The 26,017-nt window shown below is 46.9% G+C and overlaps 1 protein-coding gene across 1 annotated transcript in view; it reads left to right on the forward strand.

Annotated features, from left to right (window-relative positions):
• The window catches only part of Dnajc8 (DnaJ heat shock protein family (Hsp40) member C8), a 21,879-nt gene extending 11,968 nt beyond the window's left edge, over window positions 1-9,911 (forward strand). The window contains exons 6-9 of the mRNA XM_059255099.1: window positions 2,037-2,108; window positions 6,678-6,769; window positions 7,570-7,645; window positions 9,146-9,911. Of these exons, the coding sequence (XP_059111082.1) occupies window positions 2,037-2,108; window positions 6,678-6,769; window positions 7,570-7,645; window positions 9,146-9,268 (363 nt within the window). The 3' untranslated portion in view covers window positions 9,269-9,911. The remainder of the gene's footprint in view (window positions 1-2,036; window positions 2,109-6,677; window positions 6,770-7,569; window positions 7,646-9,145) is intronic.
• The last annotated feature ends 16,106 nt before the right edge of the window (window positions 9,912-26,017 follow it).

Consider the following 26,017-nt stretch of genomic DNA (forward strand, 5'->3'; position numbering starts at 1 on the left):
TCATGAATAGCAACAAAGCGAGCGTTCTTTCCTGAGAGAAGAGTGAGCTCAGGGTGAGGAGTGGCCAGGCTACTGCCACCCCCACTTGCCCTGCCAGTCCTGTGTTGTGTAGATCGTTTCTTTGGCCTCCCAACTAAGTTGCCATGCTACCCCAGTGAGAGTGGAGGAGCAGCGCGGCTGTGGAGGTGTCGACACCCTGGTTTTACTTTAGTGGGTATAAAAGGGTTGGAAATGAGAGAGGCCGTCAAGGATCTCTGAGTGGGTTTAAAGCAAGAGGAGGCCACGTTCAATTAATAACAGAACTTGGAGACTCATTTGAAACAAATTAAATTATAGCTTTTGTTTGTTTGTTTAAAATGTGGTTGCAATTGCTGGGGGTACAGCGTAGCCTTAAACTTTCAAGATTGCCTGGACAGGCCTTAAATTTCTTAATCCTCTTCCTGACCTCCTGAGCTGTGGGTTTATGAGTTGTATGTATGCCATTGCATCCAACGGAAGGACCTTTCTTCTTATTTTTGGTTGGATTATTTTGAAGGAGAGTCTTTTTTTTTTTTTTTTTGGTTTTTCGAGACAGGGTTTCTCTGTGTAGCTTTGTGCCTTTCTTGGAACTCACTTGGTAGCCCAGGCTGGCCTCGAACTCACAGAGATCCTCCTGGCTCTGCCTCCCGAGTGCTGGGATTAAAGGCGTGCGCCACCACCGCCCGGCTGAAGGAGAGTCTTATGCAGTCCAGGCTGGCCTTGAATTAGCTATCTACCTGAGGCTGATCTTAAATTCTTTTTAAATCTTTTAGATTTATTTTATGTGTAAGAGTGTTTGGTCTGCATGTATGTATGTGCACCATGGGCGTGCCTGGAGCTCAAGGAGGTCAGAAGAAGGTGTCATCTTCCTCTGGAACTGTAGTTTCGAATGATTGCGAGCTTCTGTGTGGGTGCTGGGAACTGAACTTGGATCCTTGCAGGAGCAGCAAGTGCTCTTAACTGCTTAACCATGTCTCCAGCCCCTAGTCTTGCATTCTTGATCCTTCTCCATATCCAGTTGCTAGGATTATAGGCATGCATCATGTGCCCAACTAGAAAGGCGCCCCCCCCCCCTTTTTTGCCTCTTGGAGCAAGAATCTCAAGACCATTTACAAGAGTGAGTTCAACGGTGAGTGGGTCAGGAGTCTGTCTTTGTTTTGATGAGCTTTGGAATCTGAAATGGAACTTTATAGTCAGTAATAATAAAGACGGACCTTTTAGATGAAGACAGTGAGGAGAAAAGTCGGAAAGGAAAGTGTGTAAACCGCATCCTAATGGTTGTGTTGCACATGGCACTTGGAGAGTCAGTTCTGTTAGAGATTCAGTTCGTCTTTGCTTGTAAGGAATCGTCCTTGGAATTCCTGGCCACAAGGTGGCAGTAAAGTGTTTCTGAGCCTGCTAGGCACTTGGCTGCGTGATGGATGACTCGTAGGTGACTTTCGGAGTAGTGACAGTCTCTTGTGAATGATTATTAATTCTTACTATTTGTAAGCTCAGTAGTGACCAGAATGACGAATGTATCCATTAGTGTGATGTGAAAATTTTGGTTTCTGGAGTGTCACAGTGGAAACGATCAAGAATGCACTTTTAGAAATCCCTTTCATACTTAAAATGCCGTATGTTTTCTAGATCCTTCTAAAGCTTGGCAAATGTGCTTTCTTTGCTATAACTATGTGACCACAAGTTAAGAAAGCTGAATGGCCATGTCTAAGGCTGTTAGCTGTGGCTCAGCCTTTATGAGTTGGGGACAACATGTCTGTTGGTTGCCTCTCACTAGAGCTGACTGTGGGTACAGACTTTAGGGTAGGTTAGAGGAAGGATCCAAGGTTCCCAGTCTTCTTAGTTGCTTTACAGTGTTTTCTATTAGCAATGACTTTTTAGATTTAAATAGAAAGGAGGAGGTTCTTTGCCTTCATCTTGTTATCCTATGCCCATGGAAAAGTGCACAGATGTACAGCTCAGTCCTGTTCCATAAAGTATGATTGCTCATCTTTTGATGGGGAACAAATTCTTTTTAGGTTAAAGAGCGAAAAAAACAGCTAAAGAAGGAAGGAAAGCCTACAAATGTAGAGGAAGATGATCCTGAGCTGGTAAGTTATTGGGAAACCACTGTCCTGTGTGATTGGGGGGTTGAAGAGAAAGGCCTCACTTAAAGCATGTTAAGTGGACTTTTTTTTTTTTTTAATTCATCCTGTGTGTAGGTGTGTTTGGTGTTTGTCTTGTGTCTGTGTTATATGCATAGTGTGTGTGCATGTGTGTTCGTGTGTAGAAGCCGGGGAGGTATCTGCTCTAGTACTTTCTATTTATTCCCTGTAGACAGGCTCTTTCACTGAAAACCCTGGAGCAGACTCCACTGGCTATGCTGTCCCTGCCCCCAAGCATTGGGTTACAGGCATGTGTAGCCATAGTCAGCTTTTTACAAGATTGCTGGGGATTTGAACTCAGGTAGTCATGCTTGCACAGCAGGCACTTTTACCCACTAGCCCAGCTCCATCAGCCTTCTGTGTATAGGGCTGCTGCGGGGTTTCTCTGTGTAACAGTCCTGGCCTGTAGACCAGGCTGGCCTCGAACTCCCAGAGATCCACCTGCCTCTGCCTCCTGAGTGCTGGGATTAAAGCCAAGCACCACCTGGCATCACCATTTCTTATATGTACACTTGATGGAGTTTGTGGTTGATTATTTTACAAGCCACACATGCAAAGTATTATGTATAATTATGGTTTTAATTTCTTTTGAGAAAAATAGAAACCATAGGTACATGTTTAGGAATCTAGGGCTGGAGAGATGCTTAGCTGCCTGGAGCACTTGCTGTTCTTGCAGAGGACCTGGGTTCAGTTTCTAGCATCCTTGTGGTGTCTCACAACTTCTTGTTAAGTGTAGTTCCAGGGGATCTGATGCCGACTCTTGTCCTATGCTGGCACCTACACGCATATAGAAAAGCAGGCACACACGCATATACGAGGTTAATTAATTAAATAAAGAACTGAGGGAAACCAGGTGTGGTGGTTCACACCTTTTAATCCCAGCACTTGGGAGATAGAGGCAGCTAGATCTCTTGGAGTTTGAGACCAGCCTGGTCTACATAATGAGTTCTAGGACAACCAGAGCTACATCAAAGGCAATCAGGGCAGGAACCTGGAGGCAGGAAACTGATGCAGAGGATATGGAGCGATGCTGTGTATTGGCTTGCTCCTCATAGCTTGCTTAGCTTGCTTTCTGATAGAACCCAGAACCACCAGCCCAAGGATGGCCTCACCCACAATGGGCTGGCCCTCTCAAATCAACCAATTGAGAAAATGCTCTACAGCTGGATCTTATTGAAGAATTTTCTCAGTTGGTGTTCCCTCTTTTTTTTTTTTGAAAGATTTATTTATTATGTATACAATGTTCTGTTTGCATGTATCCCCGCAGGCCAGAAGAGGGAGCCAGATCTCATTACAGATGGTTGTGAGCCACCATGTGGGTGCTGGGAATTGAACTCAGGACCTCTGGAAGAACAGCCAGTGTTCTTAACCTCTGAGCCATCTCTCCAGCCCTCCTCCTTTTATATAACTCTAATTTGTGTCAAGTTGGAATAAAACTAGCCAGCATACACCTGTAGACACACACATATGCACACATAAACACATACTCATATACACACATATATATGCACACACACATACACACTCATCCATATACACACATACAAAGGAACTAAGATGTTAGGGTATGGAGAGATGGCTTTTACTTATTTTTAATTTTTAAACTTTTTTTTTTTTTTTTTTTTTTTGGTTTTTTCGAGACAGGGTTTCTCTGTGTAGCTTTGCGTCTTTCCTGGAACTCACTTGGTAGCCCAGGCTGGCCTCGAACTCACAGAGATCCACCGGCCTCTGCCTCCCGAGTGCTGGGATTAAAGGCGTGCGCCACCACCGCCCGGCTAATTTTTAAACTTTATTTTTATGTGTATGGGTGTTTTGCCTGCATGTATGTATGTGTACCACACACATGTGTGCCTGGTATCTTCAGAGGCCAGAAGAGGGCATTGGATCTCCTGGGACTGGAGTTACAGACAGTTGTGAGCTGGGTGCTAGCAACTGAACCTGCGTTCCCTGGAAGAGCAGCCCGTGTGCTACTAATCACCGAGCCATCTCTCCAGCCCACCATTTGGAGCTTTTCTCTTCTCTTCTCTTTCTTTCTTTCTTTCTTTCTTTCTTTCTCTCTCTCTCTCTCTCTCCCCTCCCCCCCTCCCCCTCAAGACAGGGTTTCTCTGTGTAACCCTGGCTGTCCTGGAACTCACTCTGTAGACCAGGCTGGTCTCAAAGTCACAGAGATCCCCCTGCCTCTGCCTCCCGAGTGCTGGAATCAAAGGTGTGCACCACCACCACCTGGCTCTATTTAGAGCTGTTAAAGACACTAAAATATTTGGAGCTGGGGCATTGACTCAGTGGACCATGCACTTGCTATGCCATTCCGAGGATCAGGGCTTGGCTCCTCAGATTCCCAACAAAACCTGGGCCAGCGTGGTGGCTGCCTGCCTGTCATCTAGAGCTCTAGAGGTGTGCTACACCAGCAGGAAGTGGTGAACTTCAGGGTCAGTGAGACACTACCTCACTAAATAGAGAGCAGCTGTGGCAGACACCCGACGTCAGGCCGCCACATGCACTGTATGTGCACCTGCCTACGTGTACATTCATACCCAAACACACCTTTATTCATGCACCTGCGCTGTACACACACAAAGATACTGAAATCCTTATTACATGTTCCTTTACCCAGTTGATGTTGTCCTTGTTAAAGGCTAGAGTTCGTCAGCATCATGTTTCCTGAGCAGCTCCCAGCAGCTCCTAGTGTTAAAGAGAAGTTTTGGACTCCTTCATTTCTCTTTTCCTTCTTGTAGTGTTCTTTGCTCAGTAGCTCTAATTTTAGTGCATGATCCTCTGATGTACACATGATGGATTATTTTCTGTACTTCCATGTATAACACAGGAAACTTTATTTGGGAAGAAAACACTCTAAACAAGAACATAACTTTGTTCTGAAAAAGTCATGGTTGGTTGGGCCTACAGAGGTGGCTCACTGGTGAAGAGCATGTTTTACTCAGGCAGAGGACTTGAGTTTGGTCCCCAGCACCCACACAGTGGCTCAAACTGCCTGTAACTCTAGCTCCAAGGGATGACACCCTCTTCTGGACTTGACGGACACCTGCATGCACATGTGCACAAACCTCCATGCAGGCACACACATGATTATAAATCTTTAAAAAAAACCAGGTGGTGGTGGTGGCACACGCCTTTAGTTCCAGCACTTGGGAGGCAGAGGCAGGCAGAGGCCTGGTCTACAGAGCGAGTTCTAGGACAGCCAAGGCTACACAAGAAACCAAAAAAAAAAAAAAAAAAAAGAAAAGAAAAAGAAAAAGAAAGAAGGGTGAGATGGCACTTGTTGCTCTTGCAGAGGACTGGGTTCAATTCCTAATACCCATGTAGTGGCTCCCGACCGTCGGTAACTCCAGTCAGTAATTCCAGAGGATCCAATGCCGCCTTCTTTTTTATGGGCAGTGCACACACACGATTCACACACATACTCCTATAGTAAAATGAATACATTAAAAAAAGGACTTAAAGGAGGTAGTCTCACTGCAACTTGATATACCATGGCTGGCTGATGGCCATGGGAGGCCTGCCCCTGTCTGAAGAGAAACAGTGGGGGAGGAATGGAGTGGGGGGTTGTTGGGGAGGCACTGGGAAGAGAGGAGGGAGGGAAAACTTTGGTTGGATGTAAAAACAAAAAAAAGCATCATGAGTGTGGTGTGCTGGCACATGCCTGTAATCCCAGTAGTTGGGAGGCTGAGGCAGAGGATTGTCTTGAGTTTGAGCCCAGCTGGACCACATAGTTAGACTCTGTCTCCAAAAAATACCCCACAACTATGTAGTGGGATCCGGGTCACTTATCTTTACTTGCTTTTCTTTAATTCATATAAATGCTAATAATAACATGTTGTAATAACAGCTACCATAGTTAAAAGGCTCTGGGTGGGTGGGGGTTTAACTTGGTGGTAGAGGTCTTACTTCCAACGCTCAGGTTTTATCCCCCGTACTGTAAAATCAACAGAGCTTTGTATCTTTTTTTTTCTTTTTTTTAAAGATTTATTTTTTTATTTTATGTGCATTGGTATTTGGCCTGCATGTATGTTTGTGTGAGGGTGTCAGATCCCCTGAAACTGGAGTTACAGACAGGTGTGAGTGGCCATATGGGTGCTGGGACTTGAACCTGGGTCCCCTGGATGAGTAGCCAGTGCTCCTACCTGCTTAGCTATCTCTCTAGCCCCGCCTTTATATTTTCTATGCAATGCTGTGTTATCTTTCCCCATCAATGTATCTTGAGTGTAAGGTGAATTGGTCAGTCCTGGGGAACTTTCACAGAACACCTCCATAATCTCAGTGGCCTAAGTGCTTATGTGCCTTCTCCCAGACACAGGTTCCTAATCTGCTTGGTAAGAGAGGAAAGGTCTCCTAGGCAGGTGGCTTTCTCCCTGAAGGGACAGTGTTGTAATGGCGGCATCTCCCTGCAGACATTTCATTGCCCAGTTGTAATCTTTAGGGCTTTATTGTAATTACTTAATTTCAGCCTTGATGTGAGATGTTTACCTTCATTTTCTTTTGTCCATAATTTTCTTGCAGTTCAAACAGGCAGTCTACAAACAGACCATGAAACTGTTTGCTGAGCTGGAAATTAAAAGGAAAGAGAGAGAAGCCAAAGAAATGCATGAAAGGTACACATCCCCGTATTCATCTTAACCTCATTTAAATGCACAGATTAGCTAATGCAGGCCTCTGGGGATTTTCCTAATGAGTTTGGTGGCACTTTGTTTACGAGAAGAAGCTGGAGAGGCACAGTACAGCTCAGGGCTGGAGCTCCTGCCTAGCATGCATGAGACAGGCTGTCTGAGCCAATCACCGGCAAGACATTGTCTGTAGACTTTTGGGAAATTTTGACTACACCTGTCCATAGGGAGTTCATTTCTATTGAGGAGTGCAGTGTGTTTTCTTCCTTTCTGGAATGCAGTAGAATGTTTGAGGCCAGGATCTTTTCTGGGCCTGGTAGCTGTGGTGTGTAGGTGGGATTGCAATGGAATAGCTTTAACTTGTTCTTAAGTATGATTTCCTCTGATTGTCACAAGTGGCGATGTTGCCAATTGTGGTGGTACACACCTCTAATCCCAGCACTTGGGAGGTGGAGGCAGGGGAAAAAAGCAGTTTGAAGACTATTTTTGGCTAAATAGCAAGTCTGGGGCCAATTTAAATTACATGAGACCTTGTCTCAGAAAAAAACAAAAGGAAATATTGAAGTCAATTTGGCTTCTGTATTTTGTGTTGTTGACTGGAGTAATTAGATTTTGCTAGTTGAGTTTGTATGAAATGTCATTTTGGGATTGGGTTTTGTCGTCTGTGTGTTTGAGGATGAGGCCTCAGCATTGGCTCGGGCTCTGTGTGTGTCCCTGTGCAGCTGAGCCTTAGCTCATGTGGGGAACACGCTGTGAGCGTTGGGTAGACTGCTCTCTTTCCCTCCTAGGAAGCGACAAAGAGAAGAGGAGATCGAAGCACAGGAAAAAGCCAAGCGAGAAAGGGAGTGGCAGAAAAACTTCGAGGTGAGTAGCTGAGGAGGTCATTCCAGAATAAGGAAGCTTAATCCCTGGGGGCTCCAGGGCTGCCTGGGGCAGACAGGGAAACAGGATGTGTGGGTGAGAGTAGGCACTGGGGAAGCGGAGTTGGGGGTCACCTCACCTTCGTAAGTCTTTCCCTGACAAGGGCACCAACAGACACAGTTACCAGAGGAGCCCAAGAACAGTGAATTCGGAGGTAACAGGAAGTAGCACCCTATTTAGCTTGGAGGACAAAAATTTGTGGAAATAGGTTCTTTTGGGAGCAGGGAGTTGAGGTTGAGACAAGTTCTCATATAGTCCAGTCTGGCTTTGAACTCACTGTGTAGCTGATAATGACCTTGAATTCCTGATCATCCTGCTTCAGCCTCCCAAACATTGGGATTAAAGTGTACACCATCACAGACCACTGGAAACGGTTCTTGTGACCGTTGTGCAGAGAGACTTCGGTGTTTTGTTTTTTTGGCTTTTTGAGACAGAGTCTCACTTTGTAGCCCAAGCACCTTGGAACTCACTGTGTAGCCTGGGCTGGCCTTGAACTATTGATGACCCTCTTACCTCAGCCACTCCAGTGCTGGGATTACAGGTATGTGCCACCACACCAGCTCACCTTGTAGCTTTTGACTGGATTCATTGCTCTTCAAGTGCCTGAGACAGTTCTGGGTTGCATTTGCTCTGTCTTTTATAGGATTTAGAATTCAAGGTGGAGCTTATTATTGGTTAACCATAATTTTTGACTTGGTTTCTGTCCAGCTTTATGAAACAGGAAAATGAGTAGCCTATTTGATAATGAGGTAGAGAGCTTTGTGGCCAGAGATTATCTAGTTTGGAGACATCTCATCAAAGTTGTCAGAGGGGCAGCAGGAACATGGTGAAGAAAGAGTAGCTGTCCTCCCAGCTAGCTCCATGGTTGAGAAAACTAGTCATCCTCTCACGGTTGGACAGTGCTCTTTATTGCACACTGTAGTCGGCTTTGGGTAAGGGTTAGAAGAAACAGCTAGGGGCCAGGCACAATGGGGCTTGTCTTTAGTTGTAGCACTCAGGAAGAGGAGGTAGGCAAATCTGTGGAAGCTCAAGCCAGCCTGGTCTACAGAGCGAGTTCTAGGACAGGCTCCAAAGCTACACAGATGAACCCTGTCTCAAAAAACCAACCAAACAAAAAGAAGTAACAAGCTAGGTCTGGGAGAGTAGCTCAGCAGTGGGAACATAACAGAAGGAATTTGTGTGGAACACCCACCCAGAGGCCCACAGTAAATAGAATTGTGGTAGCATCACTTACGGTGTCCTCTTTCGAGCTACATTCAGAGGGGGTTGTGAAATTTGGCTGGGTCTCTAGAGGTGGGAGACAGCTCTGATCTGCTCTCCTCTTGGACTGTTCCAGAGGGCTGACCTGGGCTGGGCCGTGGGAGGGCAGTTGGCGGCAGAGCAGTTCAGTCCCCTTTGCTAATTAGAGACCTCACCTTGAACTTCCTTTCCGTTTTCTTTCAGGAAAGCCGAGATGGCCGAGTAGACAGTTGGCGAAATTTCCAGGCAAATACAAAGGGGAAGAAGGAGAAAAAGAACCGGACCTTCCTTCGGCCACCAAAAGTAAAGATGGAACAGCGAGAGTGACCGGCAGGGCCACAGCCACAGCCTTCCCCGGCTGCCTCCTTCTGCTTCAAGGACTCATTCTTTCTCCACTTCCACCCCAACATAGAGTAGTGTTGGCTTTTTAGTCTATTTTGTTTTCAATACAATTTAATATCAATCAAAGTAATTTGTACATTGAGAGGAGGGGCTTGGTCTAACCTTCCCCCATCCTCACTCACGGAACCACCAGGATCGGAAGGGGCCACTGACTGCCGCCTCCTCTTCCTACAGCCTGTAACTTAATGTTTTGTATTTCACTGAATTGTGGTGGCTCAAGGTCATGCATAGTTGGTGGACATCCTCCAATTAAACGTCTTGCTTACAGTGGTATTTCTGTGACTCCAGACCAGCCTGGGCCACCATGGGAAGCCCCTTTACTTGTTTCTAGGTGTGCCATCCTGGAGACCTAGAACCAGTAGAGGCATTGTGGACTCACAGGGCAGTCACTTGATGCCCTCATGCCCTGAGGTGGTTGACCACCCAGAGTGGTATGAGGCTCCCAGCCACTTAGATCTGTTCACTTTCCAAAGAGTTAGCCATCTTCCAGCCAGTCCTACTGTGTCCTCGCTTGTCTGCATTCATTAGTGCTAATATTCTTTTACGTATAATAAATTTTTATACCCAAGCCTTTGATGTCCTTTTCCTTAGGTGTAACCCAAGGACAGGCAGGTCCATCATCTTGCATGGCCCATCCCTGCAAGTGCCTTGTGGTTTGACGTACATACCTCCCTCCACTAATTTGGTGAACCTTAGCTTCTTTACCTACAAAATGGGACTACAGGGCTGGGGATATACTCTGTGGTAGAGTGCTTGCCTGGCATGTGTGAGGTTCTAGGTTCAACCGTCGGAACAGCAAACTTAAGTACAGGAATTTCAAGTACGGCAGGAGGCCAACTGGGATGTAGCTCAGTGGGGGAGGGGTGAGGCCCTGGGTTTCATCCCCAGCACCACCAGAAACTGATTGGTTTTACTGTAGGGACTTTGGAGTTGGCCACTGCATGTCTGACAGCCACCAGACTGTCCTGTCTGTAGCATAAGACACCACTCACTTGGAGAATGAGGTGAAGCAGTGTGTGAGAGCATCTGGCTTATAGTACATGCTCAGGTGTCCCGCTTGCTGTGGGAGACCAAATCAGCCTGTGGGAGGGCCTTGTAGGAGTAGAAAGGTGACCCATGAAACAGGATGGGAAACTGAGTGACTTGTGCTGCTTGTACGTGTGTCCGGTGGGATGGCTTACAGAAGATGTGGTGCACACAAACACCTTGGGTTGGTTCTTGTGGGTAGGGGGTGGGGCTTGGCTTTACTACCCTTCTGGGTACTGCTGGGCATGTCCAGACCACATGAAATAACAGCAACACCTAACACCAGACCAAGGCAGAGGGAGGGAAGTGTTGGGTCACTGCAGAGCTGCTGCATGTCCTGAGGTGACAGGGTTGTCCTGGGCAGGGAGCAGCTTCTGAAGGTTTCCAGGCAGGCAGAGCGGTACTCCGTCATACGGGGCTCACACCTAGAGAGCTTGAGTTTATGGTTTATGGTTCAGCCACCTGCAAGGCTACCTTGGTTCTCAGAAGGCCATGCCAGCAATTAGCCATGCTTGCTTCTCCAACAGATAGGCTGACGTGGAAATGAGACACTCAGAGATCTCTGCCTCACGGCTGAGGCACATGAGCGGGCACAGACCGAGGAAGGCACAGGTACTTGCTACTCCGGAGGCCCTTGCTCTTGTCCTTGGCAACCAGGGAATATGTCCTGGAGAAAGTGATGTTCGGTGAGAGCTGGCACAACTTGAGGATAAAGTAAATGCAGTATTTGTTCCCCTCCATCTGCAGGCGGTGGATTCGGGTGTTCACAGCTCCCGGGACAGCAAGGGAGTGGTTGCACGTGCTGTTCCATCCAGGAGGGATGATCATCTCAGTTACAGGAAGCCGTGGCAATACCACATCTTACAACCACTAAGTGAAAGGTCCAGGAAGCGGTGTCCCCAGATGTGGTTGCCCCACAAATAGGTCTGAGGACAGTAAATATGAGAAGATAGCAACGGAGAACAGGCAGCTAAGACTTGTTCCTTTGGGTTGGGTGCCTACAGGTCACAAAGAGATTAAGTTTGTCATTGAAAGGAGGAATCTTCTGGAGCAGCTCACAGTGGCAAGCTGGAGAGGGCTTGAGGGGAAGATGAGGGGTCAGGAGCAGCAATCCCAGACGGCTGGTGGTGAGGTCAAACCCAGGAATGCTCTCCCTGGAGCATGGGGACTAGGGAGGCAGGATCAGTTCTTCAAGTCACCTTCAGCTCTTTGGGTTTCGGTAAGGACATGGTATTTTCTAGAAGGAACAGTCCATTTCCTCTCTGCCAGTTTGGCCCTACACTGGCCTGGAAGAGCAGCCATGACTCTCACCCTGGCCGTGACTGCCCAGAACAGCTAGAGAGAGGGTGCCTCGAGCATTCAATTGAGGTCTCACAGCAAGTCTGGCCTCTCGGGCAGGAGCTCTGTAGCCGCTTGTCCCCCAGAGAGGGAAAGGGAGCTCCAGGCACCAAAGCAAACCTTGGAGGTTTGCTGAAAGAGCTGTTCCACTGGTGTGGCTTGCCCTGAGTCACAAAGCCACCACCCCACACCTTCCATGACAGCCAACTGCCACCAAGGCCTCCCTGGGCACAAGTACAGTGAATAGCCCGTGAGCTGGGGTGAGGATCTTAGCATTTGAGTCAGTGATGATGTCAATGTCGCCTCAGCTTCCTCTGGTGAAGTACTGATTGCCCCTTGAAAGGCAACATGCAGGCAGCTAGTCATGCCTTTGGTAGTCTAGTCAGCTATTTGGTGAAGAGGTGGGAGGACAGAGGGGGTAAATTCCAGTGCAGAAGTTGGAACTCCAGGGCAAGTCCTTGGCTCTTGTGGGAGCTGTGGTCTGTTGCTTCCATTAGACTAAGGGCTCTTCAGAAGGCAGACGTGTTGTGGAATATTATTTTTAAGTGTGTTACATTCGTTTATGCTGTGGAATATTTGTTTAATGATGCAAAGATGTGTTTTTTGTTTTTTTTTTTGTTTTGTTTTGTTTTGTTTCTCGAGACAGGGTTTCTCTGTGTAGCTTTGTGCCTTTCCTGGAACTCACTCTGTAGCCCAGGCAGACCTCAAACTCACAGAGATCTGTCTGCCTCTGCCTCCCTAGTGCTGGGATTAAAGGCGTACACCACCACCGCGCGCGACTGTGTTGCATTTGTTTAACTCTGTGAAGCTGTGCTACTTTGCCTGCCTAAAATACATGATTGGTCTAATAAAGAGCTGAATGGAGCCGGGCGGTGTTGGCGCACGCCTTTAATCCCAGCACTCGGGAGGCAGAGTCAGGCGGATCTCTGTGAGTTCGAGGCCAGCCTGGGCTACCAAGTGAGTTCCAGGAAAAGGCGCAAAGCTACACAGAGAAAAACCCTGTCTAAAAAAAAAAAAAAAAGCTGAACGGCCAATAGCTAGGCAGGAGAGGATAGAAGAAAAAGAGAAGAGAGAGGAGCGAGAAAAGGAGGAGAGGAGGACACCAGGGGCCAACCACATAGCCAGTCATGGAGTAAGAAGGAAAGAAAGAGATATAGAATAAAGAAAGGTAAAAGCTCAGAGGCATAAGGTAGATAATTTAAGTTAGAAAAGCTGGCTAGAAACAAGCCAGGCTAAGGCCAGGCATTCATAAGTAAGAATAAGCCTCTGTGTATTTATTTGGGAGCCAGGTGGTGGGTCCCCAAGGAGTAAGAGTAAAACAAAACAAAAAACTACAGGCATGCCTTCTAACAGGCTAGGCATCCCCAAAGGTAAGATTATCAATCTTCCTTGCTAAGAATGGCTATGGTATCTGTGATCCTTGGTGTGTCCCCTCAGACAAGTGTCTTCTGTAATCAGCTTTGGGACTTTTCTATCATGGGGCCCACTGGATTTGAGTCCATCTTGTTGAAGTTTGGACTCCTGAGGACAATACTGGAATCTTCCATAGTTTGGGCCCTTGTCCTCCGACAAGGAGTAGAATTCTTTAATTTTCTGCTTTCCCAGGCCTGGCTCTTCCTGAGGGGCTCAGCTTCAGGAGGGCCTAGTGTTGGCTGAACTGAGTCCGCTTGGGTATATTTCTGGTGACCTTGGGGTTGGGCTCCACCCAAGGAGGTAGCTTCCTGGCCTCAGGTGCCCTGCCTGTTCAACAGAGCCGGCAGGCAAGCTTCCCCGAATTCTTGTCCTACTGACATCCCTGAACAACAGGGATTGGAGGGTAGAACAAAGTGAGTCACACATTTGGGTCTGGGCCTGACTTGGGCTTACTCCTCCCTCATTCTCTACCCTGCTTCCTGAGTTCTGAGGAATCCTCAAGGAAACATGCTCTCAAGGAAACGGGCTCTCAGCGGCCTCCCTAACCGCAGCTCTGTCACGTCTTGGGCCAGCATCCTCACCACGGCTCAGGTAAGAAGCAAATGGTCTGAATGAGATTCAGGTGTGTCTGTGTGTCTGACCCACAGAACCACTTGGGCTTTGGATGGGTCTTCAGAGCTAGGTTATGTCTAATTTACCCTCACTAGCCCCCTGATGGACAGACAGACAGACACACACACACACACACACACACACACACACACACCACACACACCACATCCTCTCAGTCCTCAGATCTTTAGCAATGAACAGACAACTTTCTCTCATACACATCATACAAAATGCAGCCTCAGCTGTGTGTGGGCCCCAGTCTATAGTTGATAGAGGCAGGAGGATCAGGAGCTCAAGGTCATCTCCAGCTCTGTAGCAGTTATGAGGTCACTGAGCTACATGAGACCCTATTTAAAAAAAAAAAAAATCAGGGCCGGAGAGATGGGTGGTCCAGTGGTTAGGAGCAAATACTGCTCTTGAAGAGGACGTGAGTTCAGTTCCCAGCACCTATGTCAGATGGCTGCCAGCTCCAGCTCCAAGGGGATCTGATGCTCTCTTCTAGCCTTTGAAGGCACCTGTGCACACACAGAGACACATGTATATACACAATTAAAAAATAAAATCTAGGGATTGGGGATTTAGCTCAGTGGTAGAGCGCTTGCCTAGCAAGTACAAGGCCCTGGGTTCGGTCCTCAGCTCCAGAAAAAATAAATAAAATAAAATCTTAGCTAGGCAGTGGTGGTACACACCTTTAATCTCAGCACTCAGAGGCAGAGGCAGGTGGATCTCTCTGAGTTCAAGCCCAGCCTGATCTACAGAGCGAGTTCAGGACAACCAGGGCTACACAGAGAAACTCTGTCTTGAAAAACCAAAAATAAATAAATAAAAAGTAAAATAAAACCCTGGGCTGGAGAGATGGCTCAGCCTTAAGAGCATGTGCTGTTCCTGCAGAGGACCTGAGTTCAATTTCCAGCACCCATGTCAGGTGACTCATAAACACTTATAACTGCAGGGGATCCGATACCCCTACACACACACACACACACACACACACACACACACACACACACACACACACAGAGTATACACACACAAAACTTATCATTTAAAATAAATAGAATTTAAAAATAGCCAGGCAGTGATAATGCACGCTTTTAATCTCAGCACTCAGGAGGCAGAGGTGGGCTGATCTCTGTGAGTTTGAGGCTAGCCTGGTCTAGAGAACTAATTCCAGGACAGCCAGAGCTACCTACACAGAGAAACCCTGTCTCAAAACAACAACAACCCCCACACAAAAAACTAAAAACTTAAAAAAATATAACATCCCCCTACATCTCCACATACACACAACACACCCTCTTCATGCACAGATAGATCTCATAACCACTCACTAGATACAACACACAAATTGTCATCAACTGGCATGATATCTCTGCTGATTATTTGCCGGATGAAACACACATCTGAATGCTGTAACTTTGTATTAAGAGTTGATACCTTAGGGAGAAACTTATCATACCTCCTGGCTTGTGTATGTTCATTCTTGAGGAAGTCCCTGGCTATTCTTGGATTTTTGCTTTTTCATTTGGGATTTAAGCAGTCAGCTTGTGAAGTTCCTTGGAAAATTCTCTTGGGATATGAATGTGCATGCGCACGCACACAGACACACCACTCATGTACATATGTGTGCTCGTGTGCAAACCCATGCACACACATACAGAAGCCAAAGAAGGATGTTAAGTGTCTTCCTCTATCACTCTCCAACTTACTACTACTATTATTATTATTATTTATTTATTTATTTATTTATTTATTTATTTATTTATTTTTGGTTTTTCGAGACAGGGTTTCTCTGTGTAGCTTTGCGCCTTTCCTGGGACTCACTTGGTAGCCCAGGCTGGCCTCGAACTCACAGAGATCCGCCTGGCTCTGCCTCCCGAGTGCTGGGATTAAAGGTGTGCGCCACCGCTGCCCGGCTCCAACTTATTTTTATTTCAAGACAGGTTTTTTCTCTGCAGTCCTGGCTGTCTGGAACTCTCTTTGTAAACCAGGTTGGCCTCAAACTCACAGAGATCTGCCTGGCTCTGCCTCCCGAGTGCTGGGATTAAAGTCATACAGCTGGATAAATAGTTTTGAACTCAGTATGTAGCCAAGAAAGACTTTGAACCCCTGATCGTCCTGTCTCCACCTTTCAAGTGCTGGGATTATACATGTGAGCCACATACCCAATTGTGTTAGTGCTTTGGGGCTGAAGCACATGTTAATGAGGCCTTGGCCTGTAAGGAGCCATTTTAGCATTGATGAGGAATATCCCTGAGATCTGAACAGCAGCCAGGGGCTAGCCCAGCTACTCTGGAACTGGGGTTGGGCAGTGTGTGGAGAAGCCCTGCCCTCTTGGCTCTGTTTTGCCATGTGTCACTGTAAGACAGACCCTGGTCCTTTCTGGGATTCAGTTTCTCACAGTGTACAGGAAGGTGTTGGGTCCCCTGGTACCTGAGGGGCTTGAGTCCTTAGTGTCTGTCACAGGACCTAGTGCCCACTGCTCAGTGTATGCGGGTTAGCTGGCTGAATTAATGAATGCTAAGCTGAGGGAAACCAAAGCGAGGGGCTCCGGCGTCTCGCTCATTTCTGTACTTGGAAGCCCTCACCAACTCACAATTTCACACAGACTCACTGGTGTTCGACCCCAGCTGCCCACACCTCTTCACCCTCACTCCCATGAACTCACTTGCAGCTGGCCTCTGGCTCAGGGTCTTGAGAAGTTTCCCCCTTCCTCCAGCCCTGTGGCTCCGTCCATGTTCCCACGGGTTTCTTGGGCCCAGTGCTTCTTGGTCACCGGGGATGCCCTGCCCAGTCTTAATGAGCAGGGCTGTACTTCCAGCTCTCTCCTCATCCTTTTCCTAGTCTAGCAGCCTCGCCCTTTCTCTCTTCTCTACAGAGGTACACACACTCATACGTTCATCCACGCACACTCGGTACACACTCTGTCTATAGCTCATCCTTTTCTCTTGTCATCCCTTGGTCTTGTCTCTGTCCCATCTCATTCCTCTCATGCATTTCTGTTGACATCAGTTATTCTTCCTCCCTCTATCTCTCTCTCCTGCCCTCTCCGTTCCCTTCGGACTCACTCTCACCCTCCTCCTTGTGCTAACTGGTTATTTTTGTCAGTTCTCTCTCTCTCTCTCTCTCTCTCTCCCTCTCCCTCCCCCCCCTCCCCTTCCCTCCCTCCCTCCCCTCCCCACACTCTGGCCCAGTGGCTACTGCTTACACCCACTCTGCCCCTTGCTCGCTCTGCAGGAAGTCTCTACAGTACTCTGGTCTGGCTGGCTCAGCTTGGAGGTTCCTGTGGCATCCGTTGGAGGGGCCCCGGGTCACTCTGTTTCCTCCCGGGGGTGACTTGGCAGCAACACGCTCCTGTTTCCTCACTTCTGCAATTGCCAGGCTACAACAGAGGCTAGCGCTGGGGCTCAGACCGGGAGGGACACACAGAATCTACCGGTGAATAGTACAGGTAAGGAAGGTCCCAGTCCTGGCTGGGCCAGGGAGAACCCTACACAGATGTCCTCAGGAGGCCAAAGTCACAGGCCATACTGAAGCGGGCGGTGGCTGGATTTTTAAAGATCCGTTCTGGCATCTTTCTCAGGCCAAGCTTTATGTTTAAAAAGAGCTTTTCTGCTGTGCAACAGGTCAGAGCCAGGACCTTACATGCTTGGGCAGTGCTCTACCACTGAGCTCTGTTGTTAGCCCTCTTTTGTTTTTATTACTGTTTATTTGCTTATTGTGTTTGTGGGTGTGTCACAGTGTACGTGTGTCGGTCAGAGGACAGCTTGTGGCAGTCAGTTCTCTTCTTCCCCCATCTATGTCCTGGAGGTTGACCTTAGTCTTCAGGCTCAGCAGCAGGTGCCTTTACACCGAGTTACCTCATCAACGTCTACTTTTTACATCACGGTCTTGCAAATGGCCGAGGCTGGCCTTGGACTGTGTAGCACAGGCAGGCAAGTCTTGGATTTTCTTTTCCCTTTTTAAAGATTTATTTTATGTGTATGAGCGTTTAGCCTGCACATGTGTGTGCTCACCATGTGCGTGCCTGGTGCCTTGGAGTTCAGAAGAAGGGGATCAGAACTGGAGTTAGAGTTGGTTGTGAGCCACCGTGCAGGTGCTGGGAATAGAACCTGGGACTTCTCCAAGGGCAGTCAGTGCTCTAACCGCTGAGCCATCTCTCCAGTCCCAAGCTTTGGCTTTCAACCCTCTTGCAGCCTTCTGAGCTGTTGGTGTGTCTGGCTTGTCATCAGGTCTGACGTAGGAAGAATTTCTTGGGACCTTGTCTTTTCTGGGACTAAGCTGGAGCCAGTGTGTCCTTATTCACCGGGAGGTAATGGCAGGGATGAGAGGCAGCTCCTTAGAGCTCCCTGAGCAGAATGTCATTTATTTCACTCCCTGTGTGACCTGGGCGAAGTTGTTCACCTTCTCTGTACCATCTTCCCGGCGGCCTTTCCAGGGGAGGGTGAGCAAAAGGGTCTGGGACAAGGTTGAGTACTTGGGGACCTCACTCACTGCTGCATTTCCCCAGAAGATGAGGAAGAGAACTGGGTCACTGGTACAAAGGACTAGGCCCGCAGACAGTGGCCATGTTAAGTCTCAGGTGTCGGGCACAGAGCCCAGTGTGGCACTGGCCATCCCTCACGGGCAGGAAGTGTCGGGGTGAGGTTGACAGGCCAGAGCTGCTGGGTGGGTCTTGTTCACTAACGAGGGATAAAGGACCCGGAGCTCTGCTCTAGAAAGCCAAGTCCCAAAGAGTATGCTGGGGGTGTTGGGGGAATGTCTGCCAGAGAAGAGGGAATCCCTTCCTCTGGGTACCCAGGCAGAGAAAGGAGGTGACTGGCCTGGCCCTTTTGGGGCTTAAGTTTTGCTTATACACTGGGGCTTTGGGCAATTGAGTGGCTTCACTCTTCTCCTTTGTGATTTAAAATTCTGACCTTGTAGGTTTGTGAAGAGGTGGACAAAGAAGGTGGGTGGATGTGCTTTGCCGACCATAGGGCAGTATGAACACGGTGTCACCGCCAGTGCTGATACCAGAGATATTACCGCGAATGCCTCAAGAGGAGCGATGTGTTTGTTCATGTGTCTTCTCACCCTTAGCAGGGTTTGGCGTAACCCGTGCTCAGGGAAAGCACTGAGCTGGGTATGGTGAGCACATCTCTGATACCAGCACTCCAGAGGCAGATGCAATAGGATCAGGAGTTCAAGGCTAGCCTTAGCTACATAGCAAGTTGAAGGCCAGCCTGGGCTACATGAGACTCCCAACACCTCCCCTCCCAAAATCACATGTACTAAGTAGATGAAAAAATAGTACCATCAAAACTGTACTTGTTTGGGATGGACAGTGAGCCACAGGCCAGCTGTGCCCTTACATCAGTCACCTTGGGTCACTCCATCTGATCAGGGATGGCTTGGGAAAAGGATTCACGGTCCCCGGCAGTGATGACCAAATGTGGCTCATGGATGAGTTTTCCCCTCCTGATTATTGAGATGTGACGAACCCCTGGCATGGCATCTGTTTTATTTTGTTTTTTAAATTAATTTTTATTTATCTTTGACAATTTCCCCTCCCTCTACTCCTCCCAGTTCCTCCCCATCTTTTTATCTTTTTATGGGAATTAGAGACCTCCCCTCTCCCGGCCTGCAGACAAGGTCTCGTTGAAGGCCATTGACCCCATCCTTTTCTATATGGGGCCCCTCGGTGGATAGAGCTTGGGCCCAGGATGGGACGAGAGCTACGCTAGAGTCTGGGAGCCCTGCTGGGTGGGCTCTGCAGACAGGAGTTGAACCAGTTCCTAAGAGCAGGTGTTAGGTCCCCAGCACAGCTGCTCTGAGCAACCACTTTTTTGAATGACGAGGGTGGGAGAAGCCTCTAATGACCCCCTTTGGAGGGTTGAATGACCCTTTCACAGGGGTCACCTAAGACCATCGGAAAACACAGATATTTACATTTCAATTCATAACAGTAGAAAAATTGCAGTTATGAAGTAGCAATGAAAATAATTTTATGGTTGGGGGGCCGGTCACCACATCAGGAGGGACTGTATTACAGGGTCACAGCATTAGGAAGGCTGAGACCACTGAGCTAGTGTGTGTATTTGTGGGTGGGTGTTCAGCTCTATAGTGGGATCTTCCACCAGCTTTGGAGAAGACTTCAGCTGGCTGATCTAGGAAATATGTCAGTAATTTGTGCGAAGCCCTTTCCAGCTCATAAAGCCCGTTTCCATTTACCAAGTGTGTTAACTGTCTTCCAAACATCTCGCCTTCCATCTCCTGTGACCTCACTCCCCCTTTACAATCCTGCTTTGAGGCTGGCAGGACACCCCAGTTTACAGATAAAAAATCCCGAGGCTCCGAATGGGGGAGCGATTCTCTCAGGGTGGTAGTGGGTAGCACCACTGAGCCCAGCGTCCTGCTTCCTTGACTGCCACGACTTTCCCTCTGGCCACCCTGGAGGCTTCTTGGCTGGTGGGGGGCCCTGTGGAGGGCCCTGTGGCTTTGCTGCTTGATACTAGGGAGAGCCCCGCGGGGACAGTGAGGGGACCAGCACCTTGGCCATTAAAACTGCCATCCCCAGTCTGAACCTTGAAAATACTGACAGCCCGGCCAATCTGACATGGCTTGCTTGCAAAAATGCCAAAGCCTGCCGACCACATGCTCCCAGCTGTTGACCATGAGATTACCACAGGCCCTCAGGGGGCTCCAGACAGCTAGTCTGGACGCCATGTTGGCACTCCAGACAACCTTGGGATCTTTGTGATGATAAAGAAATCCCTACCAGTTGCCATGACAGAGCGGGGCCATGTCCAAAACAGAGAAGAAGGGATTCCAGGGTTCCTGGAAATCTCCTTCCTGGAAGGTTTTGATGGCTGCAGATGCCCACCCACCCAGTGAACACTCAGGCTCCAAGTCTGCTGGGAGAGCCAGTCCCTTTAGAGTGCGAATGCCCTTTCCCCACTGACCATTGCATACAAATTCCTTTCTGCTCCTAGAATGATCTAGTAATTTGTGAATGGTACTGTGTGGAGGAAAAGAGTCTGTCAGTTTGGTAACAACACCCTATAGGAAGATTTTGATTTAGTTTATTTATGTTTATACTTTTATTTATTTATTTATTTATTTACTTTGAGACGAGGTGTTGTGCAATCTAGGCTGATCCTCCTGCCTCCATCCAAAGTGCTGGGGTTATAGGTGTGCGCCACCACCGCCCGGCTCATAGACACGTTTTAATTCACATCATGTGGCATATGAAGAAAAGAAATTTAGCCAGGCATGGTAGGCCACATCTGAAATCCCACCACTTTGGAGGCTGAGGCAGGAGGATTGCTGTGCGTTTGAGGCCAGCCTGAGATATAGAGGGAGACCTTGTCCCGGTGAATACATAAACAAACAAACAGGAAAAAAAAAAGAGGAAAGAAAAGCAAAAGGGAAGCTGGGGGTGATAGCTGAGCTGAGCCAAAGGTTTATCTTGCATGCATGAGAACCTGGTGCATGGTCTTCATGCTTATAATCCCAGTTCTGGAGAGAGCCACAACTGATTTTGAGGCTCGCTGGCGAGTTGGCCTAGCCTAGTCAGTGAGAGACCCTGTCTCAAAAGACAAGTCAGACTGAACCTGAGGAACAACCCAGAGCAGCTGACCTCTCTCTCTCTGTCTCTCTCTCACTCACACACACACACAGACCCACACACTTAAAAAAAAAAAAAAAAGATTTATTTATTTATTTATTATGTATACAATGTTCTGCCTGCAGACCAGAAGAGGGCACCAGATCTCATTACAGATGGTTGTGAGTCACCATGTGGATGCTGGGAATTGAATTCAGGACCTCTGGAAGAGCAGCCAGTGCTCTTAACCTCTGAACCATCTCTCCAGCCCCCCAGTCCCCACACTTTCATATACACATGCACAGTTATATCTGAAACAAGGTAGGGTCCCCAGCAAACAGGAGAATTGGCTAATTCTGGCCCTAGCCCTGGGACTCTGTCCTTAAGAAAGATCCTTTGTCAGATTTGACTGAGGAAGACTCCCTGAAATCCTGACTACAGACATGGATAAATAAACCTAAAGTAACTGCAAGATACATGACATATATTTTACCTGCTCAGATATAAAAAAAAAAAAAATCTTTAACTGGCTTGTGTACAATGCACAGTTTATATTTGTATTAATACAGATATGTATGTTACCTTTAAAAATTTGTATATTTTCAGAACAAGGGGACCAGACACCAACAAAAATGGCCCAGATGATCCAACATCAAAAACAGCTTCAAGGCTACTGGCTGAGATGATCCAGCCTCACAGACTACTCCAGTCAGGACTTGACCATAATCCTAAATTTTCTCAGGGTCCCCCAAAGATTACCAGCACCTCCAATTAGCAGGAAGTAGCCTAGAAATCTAATCCCACATTCCCAAAAATAGATTATGGATGTTTGTCTTTGTTTAGGGGGTTGGCTACAAATTGTTATTGGTCATAGTCAATCTCTTTCTAAAAGAAGAAAGGGGGATATGATATAGAAATATATGACATAGAAATGATAGGTTAAAAGGGTAGATTATTGAATCTACCTGAAACCCCAAAACAACTGTTAATCTTACATTTTTTACATTAGTATGCATTTTGGTTTATTGATACAAATTTCAAGTCAATTTTGTTATATTGTATGTATATTTCTATTTGTGTTTAAGATATTATGTTTATGTAACTCATTTAAAAATGTAATGTATAGTTAAGAAATACAGTTTAATAGTTATCTATAATAGTCAAACTTATAGTCATGTTAGTTAGGTTTTCTAGGTATATATAGATATAATTCAGATAGATAGGTAATCTTCAAACACTTCAAAGATCTACAGAATATGGCATTTAAAATGTCGTAATAATTTGGACTGTTCATGACAATGAGACACATCTGCTCCTGGCAGCACCAATTTACTTCATAAAAAGATGATGGGCATCAACAAAACTCCATAGGAGTTTGCTTTCATTATGGCAAGAATAGCCATTTGGGTAAGAAACTGCTTTTGCCTTGACTGCTTGACTGTATGTTGTATAATCTGGCCATGCAGGACCCACAGGAAAGTGACTGCTGAGCTTTGCCAAGACAAGGTGGGATGATCCTTCAGGATTCCTGTGTCACAGAAAAGTCTGCCAGATACTCTAGGCCTACAGGCTGAAGATGGATGCCCCAGTGTTGCAGAGGAACTTCGGGTGACTGTTCAGACAGCCAGCTGTCTCTGTCATTTCTAGAATTTTGGAAGTTGCTTACAATGTACTTCCTGTTTACTCAGATAATATTATATTCTTCTGAGGTCTTTGATGGAGTTGAAGACTATTTAGTTATAATTATAGTTTTCCTTAGTTATGATAAAAGATAAATTAGATATGAAACTTTAGACTCACAAAGATAGGATAGATGACAGAGTATTTTCTTTAATTTTGCCAAATACAAATAGACTAAATATTGTAACTGTAATTCTTGCTTGATAACTGTTTTGTTATATGTAATTTTACTATGTTAAAGTTAAAACCTTCCTTTTTGATTAGATAGAAAAGGGGAAATGCTGTGGGATGTCTTTCTGTACACTGTGAATTTGTATTGTTTTCATTGGTTAATAAATAAAACTGCTTTGGCTTATGGCAAGGCAGGATAAGAGCCAGGTGGGAAATCCAATCAGAGATACAGGGAGAAGGAGGATGGAGTCAGGTTGTCATCTAGCCACCCAAGGAGCAAGATGCCAACAGACCGGTAATGCCACGACCACGTGGCAAAATATGGATTAATAGAAATGGGTTAATTTAAGTTGTAAGTGCTAGTTAGTAATAAGCCTGAGCAATAGGCCAAGCATTTATAATTAATATTAAGCCTCTGAATGATAATTTACAAGTGGCTGCAGGACAGGACAGGACAGAAAAGCCTCGGCTAGCTCAGTCAGTAGAGCATGAGACTCTTAATCTCAGGGTCATGGGTTCGTGGCCCATGTTGGGTGCCATTTGTAAATGGAAGCTTTTCTCTGTCCAGCCTGATTCTTAATGGGTATTTGAACACTTCCCAGGCCTTAGGGTAGATCTGTGAGTGTGTGAGGAGTTAGTCAAGGAGCAATTGGCTCCCAGCAGGGGCCAAAGCATGGCTTAGGAGAGTCCTAGCCTATCACCTCCCAGCTTTGTGAAAATAGACTGATCTATTTTCTTTCCTAATCCCATAATCTCTCCTGGAATAATAAGCATCTCATCTAGAAAAAAAAATTAGTATAATGAGTATAAACCTATTTTACAAAGCTGATTTGCATAAGATATATAATCCCAATTAAAAACCAAGGCCTCAGATATCCCTAGTGAAGGGTGTCTGGTGTCCTGGGTTGAGGTGGGCAGGCTCAGGGTCTGCTCCAACAACTTTCAACCAAGCAAGGGGTAATTGATTCCAAGTGGTGGTGCCTGTATGGAAGGTCTGTGCTTTTCCTCTGTATGCAGCTTCTAGTCCACGCCCTGTTGGTGAATGAATGAACCTTCATGCCTGAGGGTTTACAAGGAGCTGTAAGACTTGTGAGTGAAGTTGCGCATGTCTGATTTACACTTTATAAATATTTAGACATTTCTGCTCTTGCCCTCAACTGACTTCACAAAACAACAAGCTGGCCTGACAGTGAACTCAGTTTTACAGCCCAGTGTCTATGCTGGGGCATTAACTGGCACATTCTTTCCTCTGGCCAGACCCTGGCGGTGCCTCCCCTCTCACTGTCCTGGTAGGGAACCCTTTTCTCAGGCTCCCTGAGGGCTGCCACTGTTTCCAGTGGGTACGGGGTAAAGATACAAATGGCAAGATTCTTCTGTTTTCAAGAACGTTTATGATTCACCCCCCCCCACCCCTCCCCACCCCGTCTAAGCACTGGGCCTGGGCAGTTGCTCAGCTTTGACCCTTCAGGGAACTGTGCCAAGGTTAAACTGAGTGGTTCAAGCCTCCTCCTCCTTCCGAGTATCTGTGCTCTCTCTCAGCTTGTATTTTCAAATTAAATTAAAAAAAAAAATTTGAACTGAAAGGTTTATTTACCATACTGCCAGAGGCAGCAGACTGGGTACTGCCAGGAGCCCCGTCTACAGACTCAGGGCTGAGATGTCTTCCTGAACTGTTGAAAGCTGGGCTGGCATGAACTAGAGACTGTTTGGAGCTGGGAAGAGCTGGTATGTGCACCAGAGTCCCTGGGTCTCTGGATCCCCGCAGTTTGTTCTTCTGGCTCCAGATGAGGCATCTGGGAGAGGAAGGACGGCCTGACCAACTGGGCTCAGGCTGGTTTTAGTCAGTTTGTACTGTCATCTGTGGGACTTGTTAGAAGCATGAAATTTATTTATTGTTTGTTGTTTTGAAGCAGGGTCTTTCTCTAAATAGCCCTGGCTGTCCTAGAACTCACTATGTAGAACAGGCTAGCCTCAAACTCACAGAGAACCACCTGCCTCTGCCTCTCTAGTGCTGGGATTAAAGGCTTGTGTGCACCATTCCCAGTGAGGTTGTTTTTTTTGTTTTGTTTTGTTTTTTTGTTTTTTTTGTTTTTTTTGTTTTTTTTTTTAAGACAGGTTTCCTAGCCCAGGATGGTCTCTAACTTGCTATGTACCTAAGGATGACCCTGAGCTTCTCCGATTCTCCTCTACCTCCCAAGTGTGGGGATTACAGGTGCGTATCATCGTGCCTACGTTGATGTGGTGCTGGAGATCAAATCTAGGGTTTCCCATACCAATTGCTCAGCACACCACCCACTGAGCCGAGTTCCCACTGTGAGGTTTTTTCATGTGAAGGGACAGAGGCTCTGAGAGTCACATCACTTGTCTAAAGCCATTTAGCAAGTAAAGAAATGATGAACCGCCAGGCGGTGGTGGCGCATGCCTTTAATCCCAGCACGCGGGAGGCAGAGGCAGACGGATCTCTGTGAGTTTGAGGCCAGCCTGGGCTACAGAGTGAGTTCCAGGACAGGCACTAAAACTACACAGAGAAACCTTGTCTTGAAAAACCAAAACAGAAAAAAAAAAAAAAAAAAAAAGAAAGAAAGAAAAAAGCAATGATGAGCCAGACGCAAAGTGGTGTCTTTGTGGCTGGAGAAACCCCCTCCTTCCCACTTCATTTTACCACCAGTTGCCTCCCCAGAAAAACCAGATGCTGTTGTCTTTGACATTTACCTTGAAATTGTTGTCAGTGGCTTAGTGGTTCCTTTATTCATTTCCTGGCCGCAGACACTTTGAGTAAAGAAATGAAAATGGTTCCGTCTCTGCTCTCAGTGAGGAAACATCATAGAAATCAATGTCTGAAGTAGACA

Source organism: Peromyscus eremicus, chromosome 2 (genome assembly GCF_949786415.1).
Source record: "Peromyscus eremicus chromosome 2, PerEre_H2_v1, whole genome shotgun sequence".
Taxonomy (NCBI): Eukaryota; Metazoa; Chordata; class Mammalia; order Rodentia; family Cricetidae; genus Peromyscus; species Peromyscus eremicus.